Raw genomic sequence first — 23070 nt, 5'->3', positions numbered from 1 at the left:
AGTTTATCTTTATAGCTGGTTTATAGTTTTTAGCTCAGTTTTGGCAGAGTCCAGAAGATTACTGGTAATCTTTTTCAGCCTTACAGTTGGTTTTTTGTCCATGGTCACTAGGTACTCCCTATGCACCCATCGAACTGCAGCTTTGCACGGGATACACCTTCTTGGAGGGGACTCTAGGCTGTGACCCTTTGACCAAGAATCCTGGGTAGAGTAGGCTCCAGGCACCCTTCTTTCACTACATCTTGTTAAAGGTTGAAGGTTGTTTTATGTCTCTGGGATGGTCAGCAGGAAACTCCCAAGCGAAGTAAGACTCAAGCAGAATTAAAAACTCAAACTGTTTAGAAGAGAGAAAAATCAACTAATACAAAAGCAGCAGCCTGCATGACCCATGTATCCTTATATTCAGTAAGCGTTAACTTAGAGAGGTACCTCTTAGGTTAGTTACAATGGGAGAAATGAAGACAGTCCCAAAGAATACATTCTCCTTTCTCCCCTCTCACCACCCATCAAGTCAGCCTGTCAGAGACCCCCTCACCCCTCTGTCTTGTGTCTTTGCTTTCTTTTATTTCACTCATAGTCCTCCGATGCTTTCAGGGTATTTTTTGCAGTGCCTTGCTTATCTCACTCTTGTGATGTTCCTCTTGTCAGTCCTCTCTTGTCCAGTCTATTGTCTGTATCTCCTATCAATTCAGAACTGCAGTTACTGTTTTCCTGTTCTTTTTTCACATCTTATTACCCTAAAGATATATTCCCCACTGCAATGGCTGCCTAGTCTCTGTTCTGTCTTCACTACCAGGCTTTCTCATGTTAGTTGTCCAGGCTATAATTGTTAGGCTGGATCAAGTTTGGTCTGTCTCTGTGTTCTCATGAAGGCCTAGTCTACACCTAAAACTTAAGTCAAGCTAGGTAGGTCACTTAAGGGTGTGAAAAATTCACACCCTTGAGAGACATATTTAAGCCAATCTACATCCTGGTGTAGACACTGCTAGGTGGCTGGGCGAATTCTTCCATCTGCCCAGCTACTGCTTCTCAAAGGTAGATTTACTACGACAGTGGAAAACCCCTTCTGTCACTGTAGCAAGTGTCTATGCTACAGTGGTGTAGCTGCAGCTGTGCTGCTGTAGCACTTGTAGTGTATTCATACCCTTAGGCCAGGTCAGCCCAGCTACAGTGTGAAAAATCTACACCCCGGAGTGATACAGTTAAGCCAGCCTAGAAGAATTCTTCCGCCGACCTAGCTCCTGCCACTTGGGCAGGTAGATTAACAGTCCCTCCTGTCGCTGTAGTGAGTATCTGCAGTGAAGCGATACAGCAGTGTGGCTGCAGCATTTCCAAAGAAGACATAGCCTTACACCAGCATGCTAGGCAGGAGTAACTGCACCGAAGTCAGTGGAGTTCCATGGTATAAAACTTAAGTGAGAGGAGACTCAAGCCCAAATGATTTATTGTATGTGACTCGTTATTCATTCTTAATATTCCTTTTACTTTATATCAGGTATGAGACATGCACAGAGTAGCTGATCTTTCACACAGTCCACTTATTTATTGTCATTTAAATGATGGACTCTAGCACAGTAATTTATTACTTTATAGGCAATAAATTATCCAATAGACCATTTACAATATCATCCTACTAGTCCAAAGTCTGCTTGGAAAACTTCAAGTAGAACATTAAAGCCTAAAAAATATTAATATTTATTAACCCTAATAAAACAATTAAGGTTATATTCTGACTGGAATATATGGGCTCAGCTTTCATTGATGTGAAGCAAAAACCTATCCTCTTATCATAAGCCAGAACATTGGGCCAGATCCTACACATTGCTGAGTGCTATGGAAGATACAGGGCTTGATTCTGACCTTCCTCACCTTAATATAACTCCATTGACTTCAAATTGATATATTTCTGAAGTGTACCAGTGAGACACAGAATCAGGACTCCAGAGCCAAATTCAGCACTAGTGTAAGCAGGCTCAGCTTCAGTGAAGTCAGTGGTGTTACATCAGGACTGTATTTGAGAACAGAACATAAATGAACACCACAACACATTGGTTTATGGGTATGTGAAAGATAGGCGCAAGAAACCATTCTTACTAACAATTCAAAAATCCTTTGTGTGTGTGTTTTTTGCTTTTATGGTGATTCTATAAATTAAACTTTTACAGTCAGTGAAATCACAAAGTTGGCTGACCTTTTCGTGACTTTCATGTCATATAATATAAATATCAAGTTGACAGTAGACAGACCATTTCTACCAATTGTATCACCTTTCTCCAGTGAGCACTTAGCTGTGTCCCCCCGCCCCCAAATATCCCCCGTTGGGTCTTTATCATCAAGAGATTACTGGGGCAAAGGTATCTTCTGAGGTATTTTTCTAAATTAAACACTGAGGGTGAAATAAACCCCTGTGCAGTGGGCCAGCAGAAGTCACAAGCACCACTTAGGTTCCTCTTCTCTCAGATCTTAAGTAAGACTTAGTTGATGCATAGGCCTCATTCTGGCCTGTACAGGTATGAAATGTCGCCCTTAGCTCCAGTACTGCAAGTTGGATGTGTGCAGTACCAATGCTGCTGAAGCTTCTTCACTGAAGGTCTAGTCCTAGGTGTCTGCTTAGGAAAGCATCTTAAACTGATTGCCAGTGAAAAGCAGTAAAAAATGTCTGATGCTAAAAACGGCCAAGACTTTCAAGTATTTTCCAGACGATAGGCTTGACCCTACAAGGGGAGGAGAGGTTGTCTTTTGGTTAACGCACAGGGTTGAAAGCCAAGAAGACCTGGCTTGGTGACAGCCCTCCTTTTTGACCCTGTGCCTGGGTTTTCTTTTCTGTTAAAGGGAGTAATAGTTTTCTACCTCATAATTTATTTGTGAGGCCCCAAGATACAGTGATGAACAACACTGAAATGCTTATAAAGCAAATTGTATGCTGAACACCTATAAACTCCAATTTAAAGGAATTCAAGGTGCTTAGTACTCTGCAGACTCAACCCCTTTTAGATAGGAATATTTTTTATAGTATAGCCAGGAATTCAACAGCAAGCAGCAGGACCAGTCATGGCAGCCACAGAATAACCACAGTGTTGCCTAGGCACTCCCTGGAATGCCCCTTGGGTTTATATAGGTCAGGGAGCCAATCAGGAGCCACGGGGCTGCTATCTGTCAAACACCTGAGGCAAAACGTTCCATGGTCTGTATCCACAATGGGTCATGGGAAATGGAGCACAAGTCAGTTATAGCTACTGCTGCTGGGTGGCAGCCTGGAGTGACTAGCTGCCTTAGTAGCTCTACAGAACTGGGTTCTAGACCTGTGTAGGCCTTACATCCCTGCATAATGACCATAGGATCAAGTCCACTATCTAGATTTCTGGACTTATAGCTGATGATGGATCTTGAAAACACTGACATATAAGACTATAAACACAATTTTAAATGAATCATAAATACTTTGAAATTATAATAATCTATGCTGGTGTTTATCACTACTTGAAAATATGCAATCTGGATTCATTATGATTTTTCTGTGTTTGAAATTTTGCCAGTGAAATCTTCTAGTGCCAGTAAAATGAAATCTAAATATTTTCAGTAACAGGTGAAGGAGAGGGTCACTTTTCTGGTCTATTCCCATGCCCAGTTGAGCTTGCTGTTAAGAATTGTATTTCTAACTAGACTTCTTCTGTGTTTTCTGTAGGTGGATAAGTGGGGCTGCTGTCGTCAATGCCTTTTATTCTGCAAGCAGGAATCAGATAGGTAAGGTTTACTAACATACTGAAGGTACAATTCTTTAATGGCCTAGTTATTTGTTTGTAAGCCCTGAAAGTGATATGCACCCAGTAGCATATGGACTGCAGAAGGCTCTCAGTGTAGCAGACCCACAGAGGTTTCATTACTTGGGGAGTAGGTACTTGTGGGGCTCGCACACGTGGATGGGGACTCCACATCTTCTGTACATAGAAGAACTGGGAAGTGGGCCATCTCTGCATAGGCCAGCAAGGAAGGGAGCATGGAGTTCAGCTGTGGAAGGGAAAGAGATGTAGCCAGTGGGTCAAAGATTACATAAGTCCAGTGACCACAACCCTTGCCTAGGGGATGCCCAGGAGTTGCAGCAACTGTACCAGCCTGAGAGAGGAAGCAGTGGCCCGAGCTGCCCAGGGCTCTGTCTGTAGATTAGAGGTGGATTCTGTTCCTTACAACTCTTCCATAGCTCCTTCACACAAAGCCTATTTACTCTAGCTTTAGTCGGGACAGTGAATTTCATCCAGCTGAATAATGGGAGCATGAACTTATTGAATGTATTCCTTACAATCCCTTAACATCCCTTTTCATGTCTTCCTTATGAGCCATAAATCTCCTGCCCTTTCATACATGGAGAGGTACGTTTCCCTGGGAGTATTCTCATCTAAATCAATGGGGCTACTCTCAGAGAAATATCCTTTTGGCAAGGTAACAGAAGATGGCCCTATGTTAAATCATCTTGAAATATGAGTGTAACTCGCTTTAGTCTGTAAGGAGATCTGATTAAACTGCAATAGGCTCAGCTGGCATTGTCATTTTTTTATTTTAAAACTACAATCACAAGGCACATTCTCTAAAGTACAGCTCTGTAAAATCTTGTCGAGTCTAGGGGCTCCCTGGTTCCTATTTCTGTTAAGCATTTGTCATCTGTCAGATGACCTGAAACTTCTGGTCTGCCACGTGTTTCATCTCTCTTTAATTCTGGTTTCCTTTGTACTGGGAAAAAAAAATATCAACCTGGTAGATTAAACTCAGCACAAAAACAGCTTAAAGAAGAGAAGAAGACACAATAACAATCAAATAGCTTTAGCAATGCTTTTGGGTATAGCTGGAAACCTTGTAGTATCAGCCTATCAGGCCCACCTTTGATTATACATAATTTGGACATACACCTCTACCCCAATATAACGTGACCCGATATAATGTGGGTTCACATAAAACGCGGTAAAGCTCAGACACACTGCTCTGAGCAGTGTATTAATGGTGCTGGGCCAGGACCAAGGAGTTGGATAGGGGCAGAGTGTCTCAGGGAGCGTCATGGGCTTCCCCCCTGCCCAGGGTCTGGGAGACAGAAGCTGTGGGGGGGAACTTTTGAGGGGCCCACAGTCCCAGAGTGGCCTTGGGGATTAGCGGGAGGCTGAGAGCAGCCGGCTCTGCTTCCCTCACCCCGGCCCCGGCCAAACACCTTGGGGAAGGTGTTTGGGGGAAGGGATCTCCCCCGGTACTCACTGGCAGCGGTGGAAGCGGAGCAGCCTGATCCCAGCCCGCTCCACTCCGCCAGCTCCCAGCCACGGTGCTCCGCTTCCCGTTGCAGGAACAACATGCATGCAACATAAAAATCTGCTCACAGAGCTTTGTTTAAAATAGCTTTTGCTTAGTAATCAGTTGAACAGGAGTCATAATTTGGAAGCTTGAAGCTAATGACTGACAGTAAATATGAGCCATAAATTCTTATCTCATCCTTGAGCTGTGGTGTGTCACTTTATAGTTAAAGCAGAATGATCTTTAAAGTTGATGCTTGAACAGCTTAGTAACACACTTAAGAAGATTTCTTCTAAAGCAGAGCTTTCAGCACAGTGCTTAGGATATTTAGGGCTCTGTCCTGGTGCCTCAGTACAGCCGAGGGCGGGGGTGGTATGGATCCAGTAGGACCTCTGGGAGGCACTCTGCCTCAAAGGGAATTCTCCCTAAGCTGTTGGGCGTGCAAGGGGAATGCTGGGAATAGCCCACTGCTAGAGACCTTCAGAAGGTGCACCATAGATACCCCCATGCAGCCAGCTGTCTCTGTTGACAGGTATATGGGAAGGAGGAGATGGACCCATGTTCCTGTCGTCTTTGGGGTATCTTGCGTCTTAGGAGTGCCTAGAAGAAGCAGGCTTTGCACTTCAGGGACCAGAGCTGTGTTGTGCAGGTGTGCACAGAGCTGGTGTGGTGAGCCCACAGAGTAGCAGGGCACATTCAGGCTCTTGATGCTCAGCAGGAGTTGCACGTAGTCTCTCAAAATTTCCACTCTGAATGTACCTCATAACTTCATAGTGCCTCAGGTTACTCTAGTTAAGTCAGGATTTTGTTATGTAACAGGAGTCATGGAATCAATGCTCTTATAGAAGTGTGGGTAAAACCCATGAGTCCTGACAGGATGTCTTCACTGTCCAGCCCTTGTGTGTCTGTGTGTTCGTGTGTCGGTGTGTGTGTTCAGTGATGACATTTTCATGCTCTTTCATTTGTGGATTCTAGAGTGACTCTGAAGTCCAAAATGTGACACGCATGCTCGTGAGCAGATCGGGCAGACAAAGTCATTGGTGAGCATCTTGGTGCTACAGCAGTAGTATGATGCTTTTCCCTTGCAGCAAACAATCAGTTATTTCTGTCCTCTTCAAAGGCTTGGAAAGCTCTGAGTGCTGTGTGTTTCCATGCTGCTCTATTTAATGCAGTCTTCTCAACATCATCTGGTTTTATTGCACCAAAGTGTGTGCTGTTCTTGATGCTGTCCTTGTGGTGCTTTCTGGGGCAGCCTTGATTCCCGTGTTTTTGTGCCAATTATCCATAGAAATTTTTTCTGGGAAGTCGATATTCACTCATCCTAATGATGTGTCCAACCCAGCGTAGTTGGGCTTTTATCAGCATGGCCTTGATGCTTGTGGTATTTGACTTTTGGAGAACCTCCAGGTTGGTAATTTCATCCTACCAGTGGATCCCCATAATGATGTTCAGAGACCGCACATGGGAGGCCTTTAGCTGTTTGATATGCTATTTGTATGGTGTCCAGGTTGCACAGCCATAGAGAAGAGATGTGAGCACAAAAGAATTGCAAAGTTTTATTTTTGTTGAGAGGGTTACATTGTGGGATTTCAGGACTTTGCTACATAGCTTTCCTAATGACTGAGAAGCTCTCTCTATCCTGTTCATGATCACTTTGTCAAGAGATCCATCATTGGAGATGTTGCTGCCGAGATAGGTAGAACTGCCAACTTGCTTTAGTTGGATTCCTGTAATGTATATGCTAGGAGATTTTGCATGGAGCTGTGAAGATGAGTGGTGCAACACCACAGTTTTTTACAGACTGCTTGAGAGGCCAAACAATTTTGATGCTTCAGTGAAGTGATCTCCATTGCACTGGAGATCTCCCTCTGTGTGAGCTAGGAGGGCACAATCATCTGCAAAAAGTGTTTCTCTTATTAGTAGTTCTGTTACTTTTGTTTTTGCTTTAAGCCTTGTAAGATTGAAGAGTGAATGGTCGTGTCTGTATCTGATGAATATACCGCTGTTGAGCCCATCAGTAGCATGGTTGAGAACCTGGGTGAAGAACAGGTTGAATGGTACAGGGGCAAGGACACAGCCTTGTTTGACTCCATTTGAACTGGGAAGAGTCAGTGAGATCTGCATTACCAAGTACCTGCCCTTGCATCTCCTCATGAAATAAATGGTCTTTACCAGTTTTGGTGGGCAACCAAGTTTGCTGAGGATCATCCATAATCCTCCTCTACTGACTGTATCAAATGCTTTTGTGAGATCAATGAAAACACTGGACAGATTCATGTTTGTTGGATACATTTTTCTTGTATTTCGAGTCCCTTGTTCCTTTCAGGGAATACTATACAACAACTATACAACACTTTAAGGGAATTACTCAGACATTTCAATCTATATTAGATCCAAGAAAAGTTTCTCATCGCATGCTTCCAGCAGTATTACTGACCAATGTCTAGGTCAGGACTCTTCCCCAGAGTCCAACGGCTGCTTCTTTTGTCTTCTCAGGTGCAAAGAGTGAGACAGACAGGGAGAGAAAAGAGAGGTACCTTTGGGGTGTTTGCCCCTCCTTTTTAGAGTTTCAGTCCCCCTCCTGAAAAGCATTTCTAGCTGAGAACCAGGAACCAAAGAGTCTGTGTGGAAGAATGTTCCCTGCTGAGTTGCTTTCAACTGTATGCTCACATGCAGGTTTCCTTTTGTTTCCTCCCTTCCCCTTTTCTGCTTGATGACTCTGTTTACAGCTTAAATGCAAATTAAGGCAATCACACACTCCTTTGTTCAAGACAGATCTGTTTGACCAGTTTGATGTTATGTGAGTCTGAACATATATTTTTAATATCATAAAGGGGAAAATTTATAACTTTACACATGCTGCTGCTACACACATTTTACCATGATAATACTGATCAGCAAGTTTTAAGTTTTCAGATGATACCTCACAAGGCATACTTTGTACAAATATTATTACAGTAGTGTATAGGGCAGTGGTGGGCAACCGGTGGGCTGCACGCAGCACATCTGGGTAATCTGCTGGCCCTGTGGCCCAAATCTTCCCCTACTGCATATAACTTACTCATATTGGTTCTCATGTAATCAATTCATATCCATTGCTGGGAGAATAAGGTCTTATCTCTGACAGTGACTCCCTGTGGGGCTTTGATCAAACAATTTATTCACTTTCCTGTTATGGTCTCTGACCTCACTGGGTGTTGTGAGGATTAATTAGCATTGCTATAGTGGTTTGGGGGTGCCAAAAGCTGTATAATAGCTACATACCATTACTTCTTTGTGCTGCATATAACAGCAAAGATCCAATGTAAAAGCCAGTTGTGAGGTGCTGAGCAAATATTTGAAGGGATGTTTCCTTTTGCCCCATGTCTGATTTTTTTTTTGCTCATTTCTCTTGGCTTCTCAGAGAGCCTTCCATATGTAAATATATTTATCCTTGCTATTCTATTTGAGGGCAGACAGCTTGACTTCCTCACTGAAGTCTATGTAAATGATTCTGTAATAAAATACATTTCTTGTAAGAGATCCCATACGAATGAATTACTTATTAAAGTTGAGTGCATGAAATAATGAATTGGCATCTTATTGTGTTTTCTTCCTTTGCAGTCTTCCCTGCAGGCATTTTGCAACCACCTTTCTTCAGTGCCTCTCAATCCAAATCACTGAATTATGGTGGCATTGGTATGGTCATTGGCCACGAAATCACTCATGGATTTGATGACAATGGTAAGGGTCAGGATTTTTATTTTTTGTAGATATTACGTTATTGACTGCATACTTTGCAAATCTAGTCATTCAAAGTAGAAGATAAAAAGATGGTGCTTCCAGGACTCTGTCATATTTCTGTGTGATTTGCACTGGTATTTCTCTGAGAGCAACAGCCAAAGCACTACAGAGGCACTAGATTAGCCTCAGGGCTGCAGCAATAGCAGGGGCACCGGAACAGAAGGCCATGGCCTCACCACTTTTAAAAGTGAGGAAAAACAAGGAGGCGGGGTCTTGGGGAGAAGAGGTAGCATGAAGGTGGGGCCTTAAGGGGAAGGGGCACCACAGGAGGCGGGACCATCGTTCAGGCACTGATCCCCCCCCTCACACACTTTTAAGAATCTTCCGTCACTCCTGAGCAGTAGCACAGCACATGCTCTCCCTCCACCATGGTTTTTTGACCAGTGGATCTCCTGCTTTTCCCTCAGGCTATTCCCAAAGCCCCTTGTATGCTCTTGTGGAGAGAGCCGTATGTTATAGGCAACAGTACCTGTCCTTCCTGGCTAGAACACAGGCTTGTTTTGAAAGAAGAAAAGGGTATCATTTCTGTGATTGCTTCATTATAGAAACACCTATTTGCATGGACATTTATACTGTAATATATTTTCTTCTAACTGAGAAAGTAACTTTTATTGCCCTTCATTACTACATCATCAGCTTGTTTTGTGCATACATCATTCTGTGCACATATCATTACAGGTAGAAATTTTAATGAAAATGGGGACCTCATAGACTGGTGGACGCAAGAATCAACACAACATTTTAAGGATCAGTCCCAGTGTATGGTATACCAATATGGAAACTTTTCATGGGACCTAGCAGGTGGAAAACATGTAGGTCATTCATAATTTCTGTCTCTACAATGTTATTTTAAATGAAGTAAGATGGACATGTAAGGCCCAATCCCACAAACTCTTATTCATGAGAGTAGTGCCTTTGTGGTGTATGGCCCAGATTAGCCCCTCTCAGAAAAACGTGTGGAAGGAGACTTTGGTGGATGACATCTCCAAGAAGATCACATACACACTGTCTGTACCAGCAGGGGCCAGAGTTTACCTCCCTTTGTAAGACCATGGTTTGTAACTGCAAATCTGCACCAGCATTGGGCCCTGAAAGCCCTTCCCTCCCCCTTCAACTTCCTGGTAGAATAGGAAAGATAATCTGCTATATTTTTGGCTTCATTTCTTTGGAGCTGGAGGTGGGGATAGTGTATCTCCCAGTCTAAACTCATCCTACCTGCTACTTTCCCTGGCCCACTCAGTCTCTCCCCCTGCATTGTCAGCAGCACAGATCCAAACCGTAGAGACAGGCCTCCAGTGCATCTGGAGAGAGCTATGGTATTCATCACTATAGTATCTTGAGTCCTGAATAAGTAGAGGCTTGCAGGTTCAGGCCGTTAGTCTGTTTGTGTATGTTTAACATTCCATTAACTCATAAAAGCAGGTGACAATAACATCTGTCTTCTTTTTTTTAACTGAATATGGATCCAGCCCATTTAACTCAAATGGCAAAATTTTCATTTGAAGTAGTGTTGAAGGATACTCAGTCATATCAGTGTATTTCTATTTCTCTTATAAACAGAGACCTATATTAGCACATTTTCCTTCCATTGCTGCAGTCCCCTCTACTCCTTTGGTCTGGAATTTGCTTAGAGTCGAAGCAGAGCTGTGAACCCTTCAAAGTTCAATTTGAACAGCTTCATGAATTTGTTAGAACCATTTTGCATATATTCACAGGCTGTGAAGTTAAGCAAAGTTGGCATTCAAATATTTGTGGCTCTCTCAGAGGAAGGGTCTTACAGTTAAAGACCTGGATTAGGATTTAAGGTTATGTGGGTTCTAATCTTCGATTTTCTGATTTCCTTGTGTGATCTTGGGCAAATCATATAAGCTCTCTTTGTCCCCAGTCCCCATCTGTAAAACTGGGATAACATTACTTCTCTACTTCATCAGGATGTTGTGAGAATGAATTCATTAATGTATGTGAGGCACTCAAATATCACCCCAGAAAAGCCGATAAATAACTGTTAAATCTCATGTATCTACAATCCACGGTTTGGAATGAATACATTTGCATGGGTTTGTACAAAGTTTGGTGGTTCACTAGAACAGCAGCCATATCCTGTGACTTGTCCCACGGAACTTATCCCAGTGAACCTCCTTCAAACTAAAAATGCACTGAAAAAAAAACATCCTCCTAACCAAACAGAGCAAAGAAATGTTGACACAGAAAGAGCCCTAATAATCTAGGCTAGTTGCGAAAGGTGGATAGAACTAGGCAGAAGTAAAGCAGACTTTGAGTGTCTTTGCAGTTCCAAACTTGCATTTCTCACATTTCAAAGACTGGGTTTCAATGCACTTTCACCTGAAGTCTCTGCTGAGCTGCCTGCATTCTCTGTGGACAGCTTGTAAAGGCTTGTACTGCACTAATGTGCTTTCCAGTTTGCTTTGCTGTTTCTTTCACAAAGAAGGTCACACAGCAAATGAGCATGAGCCCCTGAAACACTGTTGGACAGTAAATGGCAGGAAGGTGTTAACAATAGCACCCAATTCCATTGTGAAAGGCCAGTTCTTACAACATCTATCTTGTTTATTTTGGACTTCTCCAGATAACCACATGCAGTGTTCAGCAGTGCTGAAAGCTATTTGTATAAAGAGCAGAGTTTCAATGGGATGGAACCTCCTGCTGCAAGTGATGAATGAGAGGTTGCTTCCAGCTGTAACTTTGACTCTTATTGTCTCTTTGTTGACAGCTGACAAGTCTGTTCGTTGCCATACAGAACACGCAAAGACAAATTCCCATCCTGAGGAGTTTTCAATCTAACAGCTGTACCAATAAGATCACCAGAATCCTTTTAAAATCATTTCGGGAAAATAACAGTGCAGGTTTTTGTTCTGATATTTATCCACCCTCAGAACTGAATCTAATGATGAGTTGCAGTTTTATGACTTCAGATGACATGCAGCTTTGGATAAGGACTGGCAAAGTTTTTCAATAAAAATAAAGAGCCAGGTTCTCCACTAGTAAAGCTCCATTATCTTTAGAGTTAATATGCTGATTTACACCCACTGAGGATCTGTCTCAGTGTGTTGATTAGATCATGAAGCTAAGGGGCCACCCACCTTGCCTGATATTCAGCAAAATTCCTAGTAAGGTTCCAGCAGATTTGCCAGTCTTGGTTCTGTTAACTGATGTCTTCCAACATCATGAAGTCTGGATCTTCCCTGCTTCATGGGTTTCCAGTATATTCTGGCCACCACTGGCCTGGAGACCTTGAGCAATGATGATAAAACCACACTGAATCAGCCAGACCCACTGCTGAGATTATAGCAAAAGTAAGGAGGATGGGTTTGAGAAAGATAAGAAGCTGGATGTTAAGGACACAAAGAACAAGAAAGTGAATTAATCAGCAGACATCAGAAAGTGTGGGCAAGAAAGATATGACAGCCATAAAATGCTTATTGTATCAATAGGGAGGGAATTGGGGTTTGGAGACAAGAGAGGCAGACAATGTTCAGATGCATTAACAAAAGTCTTCTGTTAAACATTCAAATTTTGGGGGGGCTTGCTTGAAATTTTTGCCATTCACTCATCTCTGCTTTGGAACCCGAGACCTCTAGTCAAGGCCAAAGTGGGTAAATAAACAGGAGATATTCAGAAGTTTAGCACTGTAATTCCCAGGATAGAGAAGCTTTTCCTGCCAGAAAACCTGCAACTTTTTCATTTCTCTCTTTGCAGCTGAGTGGAATCAATACACTGGGAGAAAACATTGCTGATAATGGGGGTGTTAGACAAGCTTATAAGGTGAGAAAGATCCATTTTCTCTCTGTCCTCACAGTTGAGATTATTACTGTTGAAACAAATTTATTAAAGTGCCTTGGTGGGGGGAAGCAGTTTTTATGTGGCAACGACAGATTGACACTTTACTGTAATTCTCTGTCACCAAGTCAGCTTCTAAAACAATGGAAACCTTGTTACCTTTTGTTCAGTATATTACTCACTTTAGGGAAAGGATTCTCTATTCCTAGTGCTCTTTCATTTATTATTGCCCATTATAGGTCTTTCCCACTATTATTCATTGGGCATAAAGAATTTGTAGAATGAAAACACTTAGTGAATCAATGCCACACAAACTTTAACCTGACTGAATTATCATGTTGACCTGTTGTCTATGTCTGTTCACCAGCATTCTGTTTATGAATGGCAGGGAAAGGTAATGGTAGTCTACCAAGCTGCACCCACAAAACAGTCTCCGCCCACATGGAACGCTATTCACAGTAGATTGCTCAGATGTTCAAAATATGTTCCTACTTGCTTTCAGAGCTTGGTTCCTCCTTACTGAGATCCAAATACACCCATCAGCTCTGTGGGCTCCTTATGCTAGGCTACCCCTGGGTGAGGGCTAGGGTGACCAGACAGCAAATGTGAAAAATCAGGATGGGGTGGGGGGGGTAATAGGAGCCTATATAAGAAAATGACCCAAAAATCGGGACTGTCACTATGTAATTGGGACATCTGGTCATCCTAGTGGGGGGCCCAGATAGGGTTCCAACTCTGACTGAAGCTATTCCGGGAGATTTTTTTTTCCCCAACATAATGTCATTTTCTTAAAATATCCTATTAAAATCTCCTGGATTGCTTTCAGTAGTCACCAGGAGATCAATGCCGATTCTGGGAGACTGCAGGCCAATCCTAGAGGGTTGGCAACCATAGGCCCAGATGTCTTGTTAGGCTCTTCTAAGCTTCTTAGGTTTGGAATGGGAAAATGGCAGTACTTTCCCAGTTCCACTGTTGTGGCACCACAGTGAGCTGTCCATAACAGCAGATGATGTAGATCCTCATAATATGACCTGCCCTCTCCTTTTCCACTTTAATCGGAGTGAAATATTTCACAGTGTTGACAGTTAATGCATTATCACTCCACACCAGAGCACCCCTGGAACAAATGGGGCAGCTCAGCCCTCTCAGAGCTATTGTTTCAGGTTCTGCAAACATGGGAATCACTGCATCAGTTACGCTCAGTTCACTAGGGAATTCCTCGAAAGCTTAGATTCTGGAGAACAAGGCAGCAGCCAGATAGAGGAGCTGGTATGTCATACTGCTACCTACAAACTCAATCCAAGCCCTGGTTTAGTGGAATATTTAGCATTTAATCAAGACAGCACAAATACACAGGACATTATCCTGACTCAAGTCAATGGGAGCCAGAGCAAAACTAGCATAGGGAATAGTAGCAAGTCAGCAGTACTACCAAGAAAGAACTGGGTCTTCAGAGTTACTGTGATATCACAGATATGGGCTATATTATGAACATGTGAAAGGAGCAAGTTTCACTTGATGACAACAGATTTTTTGCAAGATTTTACAAGAATTTATTTCAGGGAAAAGTTTCACCATTTCTGCCAATGAACACTTTTTCTTCTTTTCAAAATAAAAAGAACCTGCAGACTAACAAATCAACTTAATTACAGCCTGAAAAATGGCCTGCATTTTCATAAAAGAAGCCATGGGGAAAATTTCCATTTTCATTAAGAAGTGTTGCATTTGTCACCACAAAATCAGTTTTACACCAGAAGTAGGTATGAATCAGATTCTGATTGCCTACTGTGTAAATATGGAGTAAGAGCAGTGAAGTTACTCCACATTCACACCATGTGAGTCAGACCAGATTCTGGTCGAATAGATCTTATAACTGAAGCATTGTCGTAATTCCTGTGGTAACAGCCTATGGATTTAATTAAATAACTTGAAATTACTTACATTCATGGAGAAAACAAAGAATTTGGGAACAGAATAACATTTATGTATTGTGTGAAATTGGAGAAGATGGTGATTTTTGCTGCAACTGAAACTTGTAACCCCACAGCTCTAATTGTAGTATCATGGAAAGGATCAGGCTAGAAATGTTAGCTGATTAAACAGCAGAATAAAGCCTCTGTTTATACACTAATCATCTTCAGACAGATTGTGCCCCCTTTAGCCCAGACACAGAGGGCTCCTTCATGCGCAGAAGGTGCTCAGTCCACTCCCCACTGCTGTCCATTCACCTAGGCAGCAGAGCTCACTCTACATAGTGCAGCATCCAGGTAGTCTGAGAGGAAGAGTGGGTGGGTGAGATGAACATCATCTCCTTATTCTGGTCTCATGCACTGTACTTTAGGAAGACAGCACAGCATCAGGCTGCATTAACTTTTCTACATAGCCCCAGGCTCTGAGGGCCACGGTGGGGTAGTCCCTGTTAGAGTGACTGAGGGTCAGGGCCTCCATGTGACTGGCTCTCCGGGGCCTGCCAGATTTGGAAGTTGGCCCCTCACTCTTTTCTGTGGAAGTTCAATCCCCCCGTCCACAAGGAGATGATAAGAGCAGGGCTTAAATTCAGCTGGTGCTGTCTAGAGCAGAGCTCTGGTAAACATTTTTCAACTCCCCTAGAGTCTTTATAGGATTTGGGGAGAGGGATGGCGGGGAGGACTCCAGGAAATACTCTATAAGAATGTAAGCCCTGGATATGAGGGAATCTCCCAGAAGTTTTTACCATGGTGGGGGACAATCTAGCCCTAGGTAATTAGTAATGCTAGGAAATGCAGCGCAAGTACATGACAGTTAAATGGGATCTGATAAAAGAGTAAGTAATGTAAAGCTTGCTGAAGTGGGGAGGTTATTGTCTAGAGTTATTGCCTACAGTCTCTATTGTTATTGTCATACAAGAACAATTCTTCTCCTGTACATTATCTTTCTTATAAAAAAGTGCATGACATCTGGATGCCGAGGGCATGACATATTACCAGCTATCACAACTTTCCTGCTGAGACAATGATATTGCTGTGTTTCCTTTTCTGTCAGTAAATTGCATTCCTTGGGCCTAAGCCTCCCCTCACTTACCCCAGTATAAATCAGGAGTAACTGCCTGATAACTCAGTGGAGCTACACCACTGTAAAACTGATCTGAGAGGAGAATCAGGCCCTGAGTCAATCAGGCCATTGCATTTCTTTCCTATGCTGCATATCGGTGGTATTCAGCCAGAGAGGATACCTAAGATAGTCTTGCTGTAGTATGTCAAATAATCCATGTTCCTTCTCATTATAGTGCCATTTTGATAAGGGAAATAGGAAACCATAACATTTCTGCTCCATTTGTTTTGCAGGCCTATGAAAACTTTGTCAAAAAAAATGGAAAAGAAAAACTGCTTCCCGGGCTTGACATGAACCATAAGCAGCTGTTCTTCCTGAACTTTGCACAGGTATTGTATCCTTCTTGACTGAAGGTTTGACAATCATTTTGAGTTACAATTTCACTGTAAGCTGGAACAGCAGTCTGACTTTTCTCATTCTAACAAAAGCTGGCAGGATTGTTAAATTGAGCAGTGGCCATAGCAAAGCAGACAGGATGTTAATCCTACCTACACACTTGAATTCATGCAGGAGTAAGTCTGCTAAGCTCAAATGCCTGTGAAAGTGCACTACAGTATGTGGCATTTTATGGAATCCACATATTTTCACTGTGGTCCAATTTGAAATGTGTTCTCCAGCATTAAACGTTTCATAATAAAACTAAAGCAGGACTTCTCCTGAAAAATCTTATTCACAACAGATCACTTTCTTTCTGATATGTTTCTAGATATGGTGTGGAACGTACCGTCCAGAATATGCTGTCAACTCCATTAAAACTGATACGCATAGCCCAGGCAAATTCAGGTCAGTGTTTATAATCATCATCCTCGGCTGTAAGGTAGCTTTTCATTGTAGATATCAGAGCACTCTACAAAGCAGGGCAAGTATCATTATCCTCATTTTATGGGTGTGACACAAAGAAGTGACATGACTATCTCAAGGTCAGACAGCAGGTCAGTGACAGAGCCGGGAATAGATTGCAGACTTCCAGGCCTGTGTCCTTTCCATGTTGCCTCCTATGATCATGTTCATTTAAGTTAGAGCTAGCTTCTGCTAAGGTTCTCCGCAAGATGGCTGAAAGAAAGACAGGGAAGTGACTTAAGGGGCTGCATGGCCTGAAGGCTAGGATTGAAATCCTGACTTTGCTGGAGTCAATGGCAAAACTCCCATTGACTTCATCGGGGCAAGGATTTCACTTTGTATGTCTCTCTTGACAGCTCTAAGGGGAGAGAGCTCAGTCAGGGAAAGATGAAGAAATCAAATGGTCTCTCCACAAATAGGGATAATGAAAGGGAGGAGCATGGGTGGGAGCTCGTTGCCTAAAGATATACAGGCATCACACCAGATCAGAAGCAGGAGCACCCTCCAGAACTCCAGGGGTGTTTTTGTTTTGTTTTTTATTGTCTGAATTGGGTCTTTTCCTTCACTGGCATTGCACAGACCTTGTGACTGTATCCCTAGACCTACCTAATTATTATTTAATTGTACTGAGGCAGTGTCTCAGGGCCACAAACGGGACTCAGGCAACACTGTGCTGGGCACTGTACACAAACCAGAGAAACAAGGTCCCTGTTCGCTCCCTATCCCTAACCAGAGGGAAGAAAAAAAGGCTGGTAACAAAGATTCTCCACCCCTTGAGCAACAGACCCATGCACTGTGGCGTGTTGGAGAGTGGAGTCATAGGGGTCATGCCTAGGAGTAGGATTCCAAATGCCAGAGCCAAGAGGCAAGATAGGGTGGGAGCCAGGAATCAGAACTGAGGGTCAGAAGTTAATTACCAGGAGTCAGGGAAGGCAGCAGTAGGGCTGGCTCAGAGGCAAAAGTAAAGCTGGGACAGGACTGGGATCAGGGTAGGGTCTAGGCTGGAGCAGTGGCGGAGAAGAGCTTGGAAAGAGAGACAAGCACAGGGAAGCAGATCTGTGGACATGTGCATTGAGCAACCGGCAACCTGCTGCTCCTGCTGAGCTTGAGAACCGGCCTGCTAGCTTCCTCAGCCAGCCAGGCAGGGCAGTCTGTCAGCCAGCCTAGCTGACTTGTTAGGCTCTCCAGAGTACCGAGCAGGTGCAGCTGCAGGCCTTCCCCCTGACAAGCAGACCAATTTTGGAGAAAGCTGACTCTGTGTCTGAAGGGGGTGTCAGGAGGAAGGCCCTGGAGCTGCACTTGCTCAGTATGCCTGACAGTCTAAAGAGTTAGCTAGGCTGCCTGACTTCCTTTTCCCCTGCAGGGGCTCCTCCCAGGGCAGGTCAGACTCAGCTCCGGGATCTCCCCCAGCTGCAGGAAGCTCCACGGCTCCAGCTGTGTCCTCCCCACTCAGAGAGACTGCTCCAGATGTCACCCCTCCTCCCCCGTACGGAAAGGCTGCAGCTCCATCTGTCACCCTCCCCCACGCGGAGGCTGCAGCTCCAGCTGTCAGCCCCCCACTCGAGTAGAAGACTGCTGGGAAAACCACAGAGATGGTAACCCACGCTGCCATACCCTGCTGCCCTCACTTCTGTGTGCTGCTGGCAGTGGCTTTGGAACCAGGCACCCAGTCAGCAGCCTTCTTCTCTGGCTGCCCAGCTCTGAAGGCAGCACCCCTGCCAGCAGCAGGGCAGAAGTGAGGGTGGCAATCCCATGGCCCCCCCTACAATAGCCTTGCAACCCTCCACCTTTGGGCTGGGACCCCCATGGTTACCACACCTTGAAATTTCAGATGTAAACATCTGAAAATGTGAAATTGACTAATTTAAAAAAACCCTGGTCATGAAACTGACCAAAATGGACTCTGAATTTGGTAGGGCCCTACTTGTGAGGTTTAGGTGCAGAGAAGCTGCAGACAGTGTGGGCTGATTAGGACTCTTACATTTTAACCTAAACCAGCACAACATTCAGTTTGAGCAAGACAAAAACACGGTGTTCGTTCTTATAAATCCAATTGGTGTATGCCACAATAACTGCTAGCCACAAAAATCACTGTGAACCCTACAGCACTTGCACTCCCGCTGATCACATTATCTTCTGCTACAGTTCATCACATCACTTCCAAAGGGCTTTCTTTCTTAACCCCCGCTCTTTACCAGAGAATTATTGCTTATCCCACATATTCAAATATTTGGTGAAAGCAGTGATTGTTCCTGCAGTTGTCATTAAACTGGCATTTTGGTGTGGGCGTTTCTGTGTAATCTGCAAACCTCTCCCCAAGGCAATTATATTTAAAACTCCTGCAATCCGCTGAACCTAGGCACAATGTTAATGTGGGTCTGCGGCAGTTCTTTATAGCTTTGCCTCATATTTGTGTTATTAATTTGTACAGTTCAGTAGTTCTTGTAAATTAATCGGCTTGATGTCTTTATGCATTTATATTTGGATGCACTTTGCTTCAATGTCATATGTCTCACTACTATTTTTATATCTATATAGGTGGCTACAAACAAGATGTGCCTAATCCTGCAGACTTTTACTCACACAAGTCATCTCACATGAGAAATCTCATTGATATTACTATAATGATTTGCAGGATCAGGCCCAACATAAAACTCTAAAATATAAAGCATCTTTGTACATATTAGAATTATATCTAAAACTACAATATATTTAATTTAAATATATAAAACTACCAGTATATTAATGACTTTGTATCAAAAAGTCATATGGACTCAAAATGTATAGGTTTATTTTATGCCTATTGCATTTGCTGGAGCTGATTTATTTCTCTGTCGAGGTGGGATGGGCAGTTCTTTATATTGCTCTGTTATTTGCATTATATGTTTTTAATGTATGGATTGGGTGTTTTGAGCACTGGATGGAGAATAACAGAAGCTTGTAGAAACCTGAAGTTGTTGATCAGATTACATTTGTTACAATTTGAATAAATGTAGCAATAGAATACAATATCTGACCACAATAAAATAAATGTGAAAGGAAGCCTTAGATTTAGATGTCACTAACGGAGGAAAAAGAAATGAAGTAATTTTTCAGATAATTTGCATTTGATTGTTATTCCATGTTAAAACAAATCAGATATAATAACAGATACAAGTCAAATCCTGCTCATGTGACTCACCTTATGGTACTAATGACATAACTAAAAAAAGCAGGATTTGTTCTCCACTGCCAATAGATCAAAAATAATGCCAGCTGTAAGTCAGATTTTATTACACACAGACTATTTTTGGCTATGTTTTTGGCAAAATCCCACTTTAGTGGCTCCAGCCCTGGGGTTGGTCAAGGCTTTGCTGGATCACTTACTAGAAAGCCATCTTTGTTTTCTTTTATCTGTTCTATTTGGTCCCATGTGCTGCTGCTGACTCCTGACGATACTTAACAAATATTCCCCTTTTGATTTTACAGAGCCTATCCAGTAATTTGTAACAAATGTAATCTGATAAACCGCTTCACCTCTATTACTGCTCACAATTTCCACAGACAGGTCTTGATTATATTGAATCTAATTGTTATTGAAATTATTCAGAAAACGATTTCTGCAAATAATTCTTGTTTCACATGAATTCAGTGCCACTATTTGATATTTGACATTAAATACTGGAGTTGTTTTGACTACATGTATAGGTCACAGGGTATATTTCTGCCATGGGAGGGGTGTAATTCTTAGAATCAGGTTTCACAATACAAACCTGAAAATTGCTTTTTACTAGCATTTCCCAAAATTCACTTAAAATCTACTGTTTATGTCAACATTTCTTCCAGAAAACTTGTTCACTAGAATGTTTGTGAACAGTGACCAGAAAAAGGGGCATGACTATAGTCAAATGCAATGAATCCTAACAAAAAACTTCTTCAATATTCCTCCAGCTCTAGGTTTTACCTACTTTTTACATAGGACTTAAAGCACAAGTGGAGCTGTCTGAAAACTTTTCACCAAAACTAACGAAAGGCTATTACCCTGTTCCTATGATGTCAATGAGAGTTTGACTCCAATAGACATCAATAGAAATAATATCAGGCCTGTGTTTCTATGGGTCATCTTCTTTTGTATGTGATAGGGAACATGCAAACTGGAAAATTGAAAATTTAGTTAGGCCACTACAGTTTTAGAGGAGAAAGGGGGATAACCTGAAAAAGCTTAGAATTATGGATATTTCTTGAAATATTTTGAGATGCGGAAGATAACGGTTAGCTTTTATTTTAAGTTGGCCTTAAAAAGAATCAGTGGTGCCAACTTCTTTTTGCTTTTGTTTTAAAGGGTCATAGGATCATTGCAGAACTCTGCAGAGTTTACCGAAGCCTTTTCATGCACCACGACAGAGTACATGGATCCTGCAAAAAAGTGCCGTGTTTGGTGACAGAGCTATAAACCAGGCAGCCCAAGGACAAACTTCCCAGGCAAACAGAAATTTGGAACTTACTGGGAGGACTGGGGGAAGGAAATGACAAAAGTCATTTGTTAGTGGACAAAAAAAATCCCAACAATATCTCTGAGATCAGAGATTCAAAACAATCAATTCTTCAAATTAAGGTTGATAGCCAAGGCAACAAATATATAAGCTGCTTTTTTATGACCAAACTTTGCAAAATATAAATCACTTAATTGTGTACCTATTGCTTCACTTTTAAACAACATTGTTGTTATAGTTTAATTCTGTTTCCCATTTGGTCTACGGATTATTTTATTCTCACTGGGGAACACTTAATCATCTACTCCTTTGAGAATGTATGCTAACATTTCTGATCAGATGGAGGAGGAAGATATTAAGTAACACATCATCTTGGACACCAAAATATAATGAGACAACAGTTCATATAAAAAATGTCAGACTCTGTGCCCTCTTCTGTCATGATAAATGTTTTCTACCAAATGTTTGTTTTCTTTTTTACTTTAAATGATTTATATTAGAAAAGTCCAAAGACCTGTTGTAATTCACTTAAATAATTTCTCAGTAATTATTCCAATGCTTAAAGGCTGAATTCACTATTTACTTGGTTTTATTTACTACCTTCCAGCCAAAATGAAAATGTAGCTAATTTATTAATTTTTGAGTTTATAATCAGTAATGTTGTGATCTAAGACTCCTTCACAGTTTTCTAAGGGTTTTCTTGCTTTCTCTAAACTTGGTCTTTTTAAAAGATTTGTAGTAATATATAAATCATAGTTTTTATATTTAATTCTGAGCTACACTTATGACTTGAAGTTATTGTTATATATTTTATCAGTGGCAGCATAATTGAGAGATTTTAGTTACACATAGTATGATATAATATGACAAAGCCTATAAAACAGATCTCTAAAGGGATGCACAAAAAAACAACTTTTGAGACTCACTTTTTCAATTTTTAGGGCCTCGTCCAGTAAATACTTTGACTTTGTTGCTGTGAGTAGTCCATTTGAAGTCAATGAGACTGGTTATGTCATTACAGTTATACACGTGTTTGCAAGATTGGACCCTTAATCAGTACTGGCAAAAGGCTTTAAATACACTATGATATATATGAAATGCCCTTATGCAGGTTGCCAAGGAACTTACTGCTTCTTGTGTCGAAGCCAGTTAAGACTTCCAAAAATAAACACCAGATACCTCCAAGGACTTCTATAATGGGTATACTGTAATTAAAAAACTATGTTCATTTTAGCTTTCTGAGTTTGTCGTCTGAGGAAAACCTTTTGATAATAAATTGAAATTATGAGCCAGCTGCTCTTTGTTCTCTACAGTGACTGCAGTGTATGTGTGTTTTTTGTAGGACATGTGCAATAACAAAGATGTGTCATCTGCAGTAGAAGTACTGAAATTCCAAACTCCCGGGGTGCCTGTTATGATTAACATGAGAACTCAAATTATTTGGTGATAGTTTAAAAAAAGAAATGGATAATTTGGAACCCAGGTTAATTACACTAAAATGGACTATGCTAGTCTTTGTTTCATATGCGTTCATCACAGCAGGCTGACAAACAAAATACATCAAAACATAGAGCACCAAGTCCTCTTCCTGCACCCTGCCCAAGTAGTCAGGCTTAGTGCAAGAGCAAGAGGAAAAAATACCCTGTGGATGCTACTGCAGCTCACCAGCCACTGCTTTGCCACTCTACAAAGGACAACTGCAGTGGTTCTGCATAGTGGCAGCCTCCCAGGCCATCTGCCAGCTCTGCGCTGCCAAAGCCATTGTACAGAGATCCACAACTTGGCTCTGCAATGTATTCCCAGTGTAGACCCCTGA

General features: G+C 42.1%; 1 protein-coding gene across 1 annotated transcript in view; it reads left to right on the top strand.

Moving 5' to 3' along the window:
- MME (membrane metalloendopeptidase) overlaps positions 1 to 22530 on the top strand; it is a 60378-nt gene extending 37848 nt beyond the window's left edge. The window contains exons 17-23 of the mRNA XM_032787402.2: positions 3686 to 3744; positions 8875 to 8994; positions 9733 to 9866; positions 12772 to 12837; positions 16176 to 16271; positions 16649 to 16725; positions 21104 to 22530. Coding sequence (XP_032643293.1) covers positions 3686 to 3744; positions 8875 to 8994; positions 9733 to 9866; positions 12772 to 12837; positions 16176 to 16271; positions 16649 to 16725; positions 21104 to 21203 — 652 coding nt within the window. The 3' untranslated portion in view covers positions 21204 to 22530. The remainder of the gene's footprint in view (positions 1 to 3685; positions 3745 to 8874; positions 8995 to 9732; positions 9867 to 12771; positions 12838 to 16175; positions 16272 to 16648; positions 16726 to 21103) is intronic.
- The last annotated feature ends 540 nt before the right edge of the window (positions 22531 to 23070 follow it).

Source organism: Chelonoidis abingdonii, chromosome 8 (genome assembly GCF_003597395.2).
Source record: "Chelonoidis abingdonii isolate Lonesome George chromosome 8, CheloAbing_2.0, whole genome shotgun sequence".
NCBI classification, from domain to species: Eukaryota; Metazoa; Chordata; order Testudines; family Testudinidae; genus Chelonoidis; species Chelonoidis abingdonii.
Note: the sequence above shows the minus strand (reverse complement) of the source record. Positions and strands in the feature narration are given on the sequence as shown.